We start from the raw sequence: 11,737 nt of genomic DNA on the forward strand, positions 1-11,737 counted from the left end.
TCACTGCCTTGCTCCATGTCCCCACTTCCCTCTCTGGTCCCCTTCCCCTCCAATTTTGCACCTTCACTCCTGCCCACAGTTCCCACATCCCAGCAAGAATGGGGCACCAGATGCCACTCTGGGTGCCCACACATCCCTGTGTTCCACAGGGGTGTCTAACCCATCCCTGTCACATGCGGAGCAGAGTAATGTTAACCCCTCTAATATTTCATATTTCAATTACAGTTATTTTAGACCAACATTTTTTAATTTACACTTTTTTTTCTCTCCCTTTCCCATGCTCTCCCTACACTTTAATTCCTTGCTCCACATTGTCCTCATCAGCTTGAGCTGACACCTCTGCACCTTTATTTTGACATCAAACTGGGGTGTTAATAAAACAGGGCTGGAGAAGCTCTGACATTATCTTGACACAATGATATTTGCAGCTTTTCACTGGCATTTTTTTAACCATTCTTTTAACATTAAGGTACTGTCACCCTCCTCAGTTTGACATCACAATTGTAATGTCACCTCCACAGTGGCCTCTGCATTGACATTACCATCAAATTGGCTTTACAATCAGCTGAAATATCAAAGGGAAGGAGAGAGACTGGCCCAGCCCCAGCAATCTGGGCTCAAGGCAAGAGAAGTCACTTCTGGAAGAAGGAATGGATGTGCCGAGTGGCTGCTGGAGTTACTGTAGGCATTGCAGGGAACCTGGTTGATAGGAAAGGAAACAAGCATTTGAGAGATTTTGCATTAGGAAAAAAAAAAAAAGACACAAAAAAAGCTAACCAAAAGAAAAGCGAAACAAAAAATACCCGAAACAAATGGAACCCACAAACCACCACCCCCCCCCCCCCCCCCCACTACTTTGAATAGTTCAGGTTAATTTAAAATAATTGTAATAAAAACATAGAATGAAAATAACTATAATATAAATAAATAATAAAATAAACTAGTTGGCTGATTTTATCACTCTCTGACACAGTGCTGGGCTCTGGAGGCACGTCCAGCCCCAAGCTCCGTGCAGGGGTTCCCGTGAGCTGCAGGCGTGGAGCGAGCGGGCTCCAGGGCTATTAAACTGTTTAGGATCAGTCTGAACTCAGGCCCAGTACCATTATAAACACAGATGTTTTTGTAACCCCGCAGAAAAGTTAATCATCCTATTAATGCCTATTTCTGGGCATGCTGCAAGTCAAGAGATCTCAGCCCCTGAGCGGCGGCTGCGGCCGCTCCAGGGAGTGCCCGCCCTGCCAGGCGTGGGAATCCAAAACAACCCGGATGGGACGGGGCGAAAGCTGAGCTGTGCATTGGGAGCCTCCTGACACAGCCCAGCAGCTGCCTGCGGCCCCGGGGCTGACATTTCCAGGCATTTAGATGCGCCAGGATTTCGGGAGCCCTCGCGAATCCCCCGCCGCGCTCCGTCGGGAGCGCCGGTCCGGAGCGGGATGGACGAGAGCAAACCCCTGAAGGTCCGGCTGACGTTCTCCGTGATCTTGGTGGGCATCTCGCTGCTCTTCGCAGCCGTAGTGACTGACCACTGGGCCGTGCTCAGCCCCAGTGTGGAGAAAAACACCACCACCTGCGAGGCGGCTCATTTCGGGCTCTGGAGACTCTGCACCAAACGGATTTTCATGCAGGAGCAAGGTCTCAAAGAGAAGAGCTGTGGGCCCATCAGCTTGCCAGGAGGTACGTGAGCATGCACGGGAGAAAGTACCAGAACTCACACCAGGCTTTGTTTAGCAGGCTGGAGGACATGGCAGAAGGGAAAATAGGCACTGCATTTGGGATGGGGTGCATGGGGCTGTTTTCATGTTGGTCTGCAAACACACCTCGTTGCCAATCCCTCCTGCCGGGAGCTGCTTTGCTGTGTTGCCTTGCACATCTGTCTGTGACCATATTTGAGTCTCCCATGCAGCAGCAACAGTGGCGGGGAGAAGGGGAGGAGGATTGGGCACAGTGGGAATCACAAAGGGAAATTGGGATGGAGGGAATCTTGCTGAACCCCAGCCAAGGGTCCTACAGGCATGTTGACAGCAGCAGGCAAGAGAGAGGATATATGGGTCCACACAGCCGGATCTTAGGATTTCCAGATCCATATAATCCCAGAGGAACAGCCCATCCACGGTGGGCACTGGGTTATCTCTGAGCTTTTCCAGTAACAGCCATTCCTCAGGGCAGGGAGGGAGAGGGACCTGCAGGATAGTTTGTCAATCTCCAGAAAAAGAGTCATAAATGGAGTTTGAATCAATTTCTCAAGGACTTAGGGGGAGCCTCCTCACCTCTCACCAGAGGCACCTGCTCTCACACACGTCTCCACCTCCAGTTCAATCGATGGGCAGGGCAGCGGGCACAGCAGCTTTCCGGGAAGGCTGCTCCATTCCCATGGTTAAAGGAGCTCATTATATTTTTGCTGATTGCCAAGTCAGCAACATCTGTGCTGTTTGCACTAATACACTCCCTCTGTGACTGAGCCACGCTGCTTTTTTAGAAGGCTTATAGGGTACTGGATGCTTTCCAGAATAGAAATAACAGGATTGCCTTCATGTTAGACTCACTGCTTGAAATGAAATATATGTTAACATATACTTGAAAATTTCCTGTGAAAAATCTTCCTGCTTGGGCTGACTGTATATTGCCTGTATTACTGCAATCCTTTATCTCTTTGGCCAAATTACATATTCTGAGGAGAGGAGCTGAGCCCTCAGCACGTGGATCTGCCTCTAATCAAACTTGGGAGTGTGTCATCCATATGCTTAATGTCTCTCAGGAAGGTACTTACGTGCCTAGAGATGTATTCCTCGCTGCATGCCTTCCCCCGCACATAGAGAACTCCCACAAAAGGAAAAACAATAGAAATTGGTGGATAAACAGCAAAACTGCATGACCATGGGGTAAATATAAAACTCATAAATATCCAGCTGTCTGCACAAAGCAAATTCATAGGCAGGGCACAGAAAAGCAGCCACTATCTTTGACAGACATCAGCATGTGCTTGCATAGACATTGAATCACATCCCAGTGCCGCGTTCCACCAGGCACAGAGTAACTGGGAATTATGGAGGGGCTGGACTGTCCCCCACACCAGAGCTGGTTCATCCAGTTTTTAAAGATATTTGGGAATTTGGATGATAGCCTGCATCATAATCATGTTCCAAAGGGTGAAATTCACACCTCAATTATAACATAAATACCCTCATCCCTGTTCTAGTCAGGAAAGGATCAGAGCAAGGGGAGGGGAGCAGAGCCCTGGGGCTGGGGCTGCCGAGCGAGGCTGCAGCTGCACGGCTCCTGTTAGATTGATTTCACACTTCTGGGAAGGGATGTCAGCAGGGAAACACCAGGGTTGTGAAACCTGCAGCAGCCGAGAAAATGTGAATGAACAAACGCACAGTAAAAGTGCAGATGCGGGTGCTGCTTTTCCTGAAAATCATGAGACATAACCAGACTTTACTGCCAGGACTGGGAAAGAGGCATCAGAATTTATCACTGAATTAATAACCATTTACTAGTCGCTCCCTGTGGAGAAAATGGATGGCATGATTAATGTTATTTATTAGGTTTTGAGCTCAGCAGTGCAAAGTGGGGAGGATGACTTGGCTTGCAGTCCACAAAGCAGGGCTGTGATTTAGGCAGAGCTTTAAAATTTTACAGCACCCATCCGAGGGTGTTGACAAATTGAAAAGGGTTCAGCATCCTGCTGTAACAAACAAAAAGATCAGGGAGATGTTTGTTAAAACCAGGCAAATTCAGATTAATACTGAGACATTTTTAACTGTGGTCGGTGGGCACTGGGGCATTTTACTACCAGCTGTAAACGGAGTTTGGCGTCACTGCCTGTAACTCCAGTGCTGGTGCTGTCCTGAAAAGTGGCTCCTGTGCTCTGAGCAGTAGCAGGGATGTTCAACAGCTTAAACAGGTCCTTGTAAATACAAGAACCTGAGTGCAGGCAACTGGAGAGGAGAAGTGCTTGAGCAAATGGGTTGTCAGCAGGGCTGCCTGTTCCCTGTTACAAGGGACTCACTCTGCAAGACAGGTGTGAAATTAAACTGCTTGGAGAGACCATCTCCAAAACTCTGTGTGTGTCAAAGGCCTCGTTGGCCAGGTCAGAGCCCAAGGCCTGCCCCCCTCCACTGCTCAGCCCTCACCTTAACACCTCCTCTAAAGTCCTGTCTCCCAAACTCATCACAAGTGGAAAGCCCACACTAAAATCCCAGATTTTCTAACCATCCATCCTGCCACAAACCCCCCATTCTCTGTCCATCTCAGGTTCCAGAGCAGGGTGGGCTGCTTTTTTTTTGGTGAGCCCTTTCCCAGCCTGTCACTCCAATTCTTACAGGGGAAGCTGCCACCCAAAACTCTGCATGGCCCAAACATCTCATCATCTTTCCACCCTTTCTTCCCCCACAAAGTCTCCAAATTGCATCTCCCCAAGGTTCAACCACAGTTCAGTGGGCTTGCACTTCTCTTGCATCCCATGCCCGCATCCAGGAGCGATGGATCTGAACGGCAGGGAGCAGGAAGGCTGTGAGGGGGTGACTTGGAGGGGTGAGGACACTGTGATAAACCACATTACAACCCTGAAGTTCATGCGACCACAGAGCCCCTGGACTGTCCCCATCAGCACGCTGGGGTGACCTCATGGCAGAGATAATGCAACTGGGGTGGAGAGAAAAAAGATTACCACGCAATGTTCATCCATTATCAACCCCAGTGTAAATCCTATCTGTTATGGAAATGTGCTGTGACATAAATGGGCTTTTCTCTTATTCATGATGGCACCAGAGTCACTGCAGTGCCTTGGTTCTGCTGAATAACACACTTGTTGCAACAGATATCTCCAGCTCAACAGAGCCTGGAACCATCTTAGAACTGAAAACAATTCAGCATTTCACCAAAATCAATCTAGTTATATTTTCCCACAACAAGCACATTTTCCAAAAACACCAACCCACCTCGGTGATGACCCCTTTTATCATACCTTGGCAGAGCTTTGCTAAGGGCCACAAAGGACAGAGGCAGCTCCATCTCCTGCAGGCAAGTCCAACTCTGAAAGGTTTATGAGAATGGAGGGTGGACTGGGCTGGTTTGGTTCCCCTGCAGTGGACACAGAGCTATGTGCTCCCACCACACCAAGTCTGGATGCCTCCACCTTTGTATCACATGCTTGGGGACTCCTTTGAGTTCAGGCTCTTTAAAGAATTAATGAAAAGCTAAACCAAACAATCCCAAATAAAGCATCCCAGACACAATGCTCAGCCTCAGCCACCACTGAATTGCTGGTGGAGGCACACAACCACTGCTTTGAGGCTCAAAATTCATGATTAGAGTCACAGAGGCTGAGATCAAATATATTTCTTCCAGTCATTTGCAAGGATAATAAAGAACAGGTCAGGAGATGCAAGAGCTAAACATTAACCTCGTCTCTAGCAAGAAGAATCTGCAGATGAAATAAAAGTCAGCTTATAAACTTAAGTAGATAAGAGTGTCTCAAAGGAATCTTCCACTAACAGGCCCAAAAATGCTGCTTTGCAATTACCTATCTCCTGGGAGACGGAAAATAAATCCTCCCTGAGTCACTTACTCCAGCAGCCGCCATTTACATGACAGAAAAAACCCACAAGAACCAACAGGTAGAATACAGGGATCTTCTGCCAGAGGAATTAATGCTGTAACGAACCACTGAAATGCTCTCTGTGCCCACAGGCAGAAACCCACAGCAGTCCCTGCATGGTCCTGCACCCAGCCTGGCTCAGGCTTCCCCCTGTGCTGGAGCACCCTGTCTCAGCCTGGATGTGGAGAGGCTTCCCCACAGCATCTTCTGGAAGCTGGTGCTAACTCCATTATTTAATGGAAGCAACGCTGGCCTTAACCAAGGGGTGCCTATTTTTTGTGTTTCGGGCAGCCTTGGCTCAATTTCCTGGGCCATTGGGAGCCCCCCTGGCTGCCCAAGAGGTGCTGGGCAGGTGCTGAGCATGTCGTCCCCCCCCCCCCCAACCCAGCTCAGCAGAAGGGCACAGTTGGGGCTGGCACTGCTCAGCATGTCTCCACCAGTGCACCCTTCCAGCCAAATTCCTGGTGAGCAACTGTTCTCCCAGCTCCACACCCCTTCAAACCCTCAATTAAATCAGTTATAAATAGCAAGAACACCCTCCACCCTTACCCTGCTGCTGCCAAAGATCCGAGTCAGCAGGTCCTCACCAGACCCCATCCTCCTGGGAGGCTGAGGCTGGAAGTCTCTTGTGAGTCTGCTGACAGCAGTGACATTGCTCCCCTGGCTGGCCCTCACCAAGCTGAGGAGGAAAAAGGATCGTGGCCATCAAGAGACTCAGCTAACAACCTCCCTCGTCCCCATATCCCCCTGCCCCATAGTCCTGATCCCTGATCACTTCTCAACCCCCCTATGAACACCCCATACCTGGCACTGTGCTCATGTGAAGTCCAGACAGAGGAACTTCATAAAGCTCCCTCTATCTAACTCTGCTGTCTTACCAAATTACCTTAATAGGCTGCTCTGATGGGATCAAACTTAGACAAAGCCTGGCATGAGAGCCTCTTTGCCCTTGGCTCCTACGGCCTACCATTCCCTGGGCAACTGCTTGGGCTTCAAAAAGCTTTGGTCTTTTTTTACTTTTGTCTTTTTTTACTGAAAGAAAAAAAAAAAAAGCTCTCAGCATCCCTATCTTAGTAAAACACCATGTGCTTTGCTGCATTGCAGCAGCCTCATCTCTGGGACCCCCATATCAGCAAACTCCTGCATGCAGCAAAACCCCCCCAACTGCTACACAGGGATCTGGGAGCTGCAGGAGGGAAGAGCTGGGAGGGAGAGGTGGATGAGAACACCCCATCCTCCCTTTTTGGACTCCAAGGTCACCACACCTCAATGGGGTAATGCCACTGTGGGTGGGTTGGTGAGGGAGGAGAACTGCCAGCTCAGCTCTCGGCATGGCAGGTCACATCCCCAAGAAATGCTGCAACACCGAGAGGAAGAAACGTGATGGCCAAAGACAGAATGAGAAAAATCATCTCTAGTTCGTATTTTAAACAGAAGAGCAATCAGCTCTGAGAGGGATACAAAAGGTATCAGAGGGGCTTCAGCCTTGTCCATGCTGGAGCCTGGTGTCCTCATCTGCTCCTGAGGAAATCAGATCCAACTCCAGTTCCTCGGTATCACCAAGAGTAGGGAGCCTCAAAACCACTGCAAGTTTGGTACATCAATAAAAAGCTAATTGACTTCTACTGCATTATATCAGAGGTTTCCAAGCACACAAAATTGAATTTTCTTTTCTCTTTCAGACCACAACTGCTCCTACTTCAAGCACTTCACTCCAGGAGAGACCTCGGAGATATTTGAAGTAACCACCCAGAAAGGTAAGAATGATAACAGAAGAATATTTTCCTAATGTTGGATGAAGTGATGGGCACATAAGATCTAATGGAAAGGGGTCCCCAGAATGAGGGTTCAGCCCTGGTTCCACTGAAAGCAGCAGAATTTCTAACAGGCATCATCAGCTGGGAAAAATGTGGAAAATGCCCTGGACAAGGTCAAATCCCAGCTTCCTGGGGACAATTATTTTTATATATGATCACACTCATAAACATGATTTTACATAAGTTGTCCGACAAATATATAACAATGTCAATATGCAGGAAAACTGCAAGAAGTCCTTTCAGCATAAAAATGACTTCACAACATTGGCACTATCCATGACACTGAGCCTTTGCCATCAAAGGGGAAGATATTAATAAAACCTAAATGAAAAAATCATAGCCCAAGCAGAGTCTTGACCCTGAAAAGAAGTGCAGAGGCTCTCTGAAGACCATTAGGAATTTTATGCTTCATATTGATTTTATATGAAAGTCATGTAAAAAATAGAGCTATCGATGGATGGAAGGAACAGGGATCCTACAAAGACATGAACTGTCAGTGTTTACAGCAAAATAGTCTTTCATGGACAAGTTTCACATTTTTAATAAGTCCAAATATTTTGAGGGCTCCCCTAAAATGCTCCTCTCTCTTTCTCATCCTCTCTTTGAGGACAAATTCCTTCCTAGTTTGCCACACAATGTATTTACTGTGGAAAATGTGAGCCAATGGTTACATTACATGTATTAATCTGCTTTGCTTCTAGTGAAAATTGTAATGGTGGAAAACCCTGAAGATAGGTTCCCTAAAAGAGTAGCTTCCTAAGACAGGAAAGACAGGAATTTTAACTGAATAGAAAAGCATATATTTGAGTCACCTGCTTTTGCTCACTTATCTGCTGTCTGATCCAGCCACCCGATCTTCAGAATGCACCCAATGCCTTCAGGGCAATGAAGAAAAAAATCAGGAAGAATTTCTTCTTCAGAAAAAAAAAAAAAAATCAGGAAGAATTTCTTTTCTTTGGGGCAAAAAGAAAATTTGAAGCCCAGCAAACAATTTTACAACGAAATGAACACTTTCAGGCAGTTCCAGCACAGGGAAAAGAGAAACAGTTAGAAAATTATAGTAAAACAGAGATACAAAAAGCAGTAAGAACAAAGAGTGAGCTGCTCTTCCTCTTCACAGAAATAGCTCATTTGTATGGGAGCTAATTAGTAACAGGCAAAAAAATTCTTCATGATTTTGCCTGGGAGATATTTTTTTTAATGGCTTGAAAGGCAAATATCATCAGGCAATGTGATGTTCATGCATGGCTACATGTGTTAAATATTAAACTAATCTGAAAACGAACACAACATGCAAATGAAGGCCTGAATTACTCAATTAGCAACTCTCCCTCTCCACCCAGACACTGAGCTGTGCTGGGCTGGGGGAAGCGTCCAGGGCATGGCTTAGCAAAAACCAGGAGTTCTGGGGAAGGTTTAATCTTGTGCCCTGAAGAAGCTGGGTTTTCACAGCTGGAAATCATTGTTGTAAAGGAAAAGGAATAAAAATGACCTGTGCAAACACTTCACCCGTGGCCCGCTTGGGTGCTGAACCTACAGAGCACTCGGCTCTCCATGCTCTGGGACAGCATCAGCACTGTGCACGGGCCAGGGCTCTGCAGAAAGCATGGAATAAAAATAGCAGAGGGCTGTCTATTTACTCCAGGAGCAGAGTGTGGGGTGATGTAAGGGACGAGAGCATGGAGCCCAGCAAGGCTTTAAACATTTACACGGCAGAGCCAAAGGGGCTCCAGCCCGGCGCTCCATCAGCCCCATACAGATGAGCTGATGAGCAAAGGCGCCCTGGGCTTGCTCAGTAGGTCTTTAGAAAGTGTTTTCCCCTTCCTGCTCTGATTTTATACCCTCCACATTCAAAAGATACATGGCCAATACTTGCCCTTGTTTTCACTTGAGGGAAATAATTCACCAAAGCCACCTCGCCCCAGCCTCAGGAGTGCACGTATTTCAGAGTGAGCTGCTGCAACATCCCCACAGCTGATGGCAGCGGGCTCAAAATGTGCACACACCATCATTTTTGGTGTTTTTTTTCCCTTTGGCAGAATACAGCATTTCAGCTGCAGCCATTGCCATCTTCAGCGTTGGCTTTGCAATCATCGGGACGATCTGCATCCTCCTGTCTTTCAGGAAGAAGAGGGATTATCTGCTGAAGCCAGCATCTATGTTCTACACCTTCGCAGGTACGAGGAGGGCTGCTCGCATTTCTGCACTTGGTTCATAGGACAAGACAGAGAAACTTAAGATAGATCCAGGGGGAGGGAGACCCTTCTAAAAATGCCCTGAAAGCATTTTCTTCCTGGCCACAGACTACAGGTCCCTGTGTGGTGTGAGAACGTCCTGCTCAGCAGCTGGTCTGTATTTTCTCCAACCCCCTTTAAAAGTACATTCACTCCCTTCTAGTATATTCACTGCCAGCCCCAGTCTGAACCAGGCACACACAATATTCTGTCTCATTTATTAAGCCTCAAACCAACAAAATGGCTCAACAGGCCCAAAATACTCAACTGTCTCCCAAACACATGAAGACTGCACTTTTACATGAGCCAGGAATACCTTGACATGCCACAATGAGTGAAAGACAAGGGTGCAAATTGTCACCTCAATACAAAATCTTCTTCAACCTCTGAAAAAGCTCCCCAGGGAATGCAATTACTCCTCCCCCTCTTTGAGCTTCCCATCCAAGCCTGCCTAAGAGATCACGCTCAACATCAGTGGCTGACCTGGGTTATGGCAGAGCTCTTGGCAGTTCTGAGCATTGGTTCCTTCAAACACTGAAGTCAGTGACTCACCTGTGAATCTCACTGCAGTTCCTGTATGCAAAACAACAGATGAAGCAGTTAATTAAGGATGAAGAATTGACAGCTGATTCAACCCACTGCTCCTATCTTCCTTCAGGTCTCTGCATCATCATCTCTGTTGAAGTCATGAGACAATCCGTGAAGAGGATGATTGACAGCAAGGAGACAGCCTGGATCAAGTACAGTTACTCCTGGTCCTTCGCCTGTGCCTGCGCCTCCTTTGTGCTGCTCTTCGTCTGTGGCATCGCCCTCCTCCTTATCGCGCTGCCCCGCTTCCCCCAGAACCCCTGGGAGACCTGCATGGATGCAGAACCGGAGCACTGATGTTCCCTGCACCCATGAAAAAATCCAGAAAGTGTTCTGAAAAGATTAGTATTTTTTAAAATGTCTGGGTCTCACTACACAATGTGAGTCATTACTGAACCAAGGCATGTTCGATTGCAATTGTTGCTTTCATTTTTCTTTTCCTCTCTTTTTTTCCTTTCTTTTTTCTCTCTTTTTTGATTCTTTTTTTTCTTTTTCTTTTTTTAAGAAAGAAGAAAGACCATTCAACACCACCATGGGTGTGTGTGAATGGCACTGCTCTGTGCCAATTTGGGGCTGACCTGTGCTGATGCAGTTGAGGGGAAATCTGTGTCGGAGACAGCTTTATGATGGAGAAGATGTTTGGTGTAGTTGGGCGTAGATCCATGAGGGATATCAGGCTTTTATACTTTGCTTGGTCAGAGAGAGACTCTGTGGGGAGTCAATGTCCCCATTCATGCCATTACTCCTCTCCTTCCCTCAGAAAGGTTAGCTTGTGTCTCCAGAATAAGTTGGAGATCCTTATGCTCTTCTATTAAACTGTTAACATTTGATATAAAAACAAAACAGCACTTTGTGTAGCATTGGGATAAAAATCCCCCCTCCAAATTTACACCCTGCAGTTCCATTGTTTTAAATCAAGCTTAAAACCCCACAAAACAGAGTCTTTCGTTTTGCTTAAACTTCAATGGCAAAGCCAAGAAGTACTGAACATGAAGAGTGATATTTTCCTTTAATAAAAAGCATAATCTTCCAGTAGCATGATTTTCTGGAAAATTATTTTGATGGATGAATCACTTGGCCCATCAGATTCTGCCAGGTCCACGACAACAGTGCAGTGCTGGGTGGTGTTTGCTGCATGGAGCTCTCATTTGCTCCCCAGGAGTGGCTTTTTAAGAGCACCCTGCTTTGCACACTGCACACGTGTACATAAAGCTACATATCACGAAAAATCCTTCAAGGCAGCTGCCGAGATGGAAAGGACTCAGCCTGAAAGAGCCGGGAGAGGCAGCCCTGAGAACACCCCGCCGGTGCCTCGCTGCTGCTGCTGCTGCTGAAGCACAGACCCCAGGCAGTGCTGGGGGATGCTGCGGGCACTGCTTTGTTGCTGAGAGCCTGCAGGGCTCTGCCACAGCTGCCTGAAGCACTGGGGGGGCTGGGAGTCCCCCAGTCCAACCATCTGCAGCACTGGGCGTCCCCCAGTCTCACACGCTCACCCAGCC

General features: G+C 47.4%; 1 protein-coding gene across 1 annotated transcript; it reads left to right on the plus strand.

Moving 5' to 3' along the window:
* Window positions 1–1,283: 1,283 nt before the first annotated feature.
* Window positions 1,284–11,273, plus strand: CACNG1 (calcium voltage-gated channel auxiliary subunit gamma 1). Its single transcript, XM_048324141.1, has 4 exons — window positions 1,284–1,674; window positions 7,282–7,356; window positions 9,456–9,593; window positions 10,309–11,273. The coding sequence occupies exons 1-4, from the start codon at window positions 1,434–1,436 to the stop codon at window positions 10,533–10,535; spliced, it is 681 nt and encodes a 226-aa protein (XP_048180098.1). The 5' UTR covers window positions 1,284–1,433; the 3' UTR covers window positions 10,536–11,273.
* Window positions 11,274–11,737: the final 464 nt, after the last annotated feature.

Source organism: Corvus hawaiiensis, chromosome 19 (assembly GCF_020740725.1).
Source record: "Corvus hawaiiensis isolate bCorHaw1 chromosome 19, bCorHaw1.pri.cur, whole genome shotgun sequence".
Taxonomy (NCBI): Eukaryota; Metazoa; Chordata; class Aves; order Passeriformes; family Corvidae; genus Corvus; species Corvus hawaiiensis.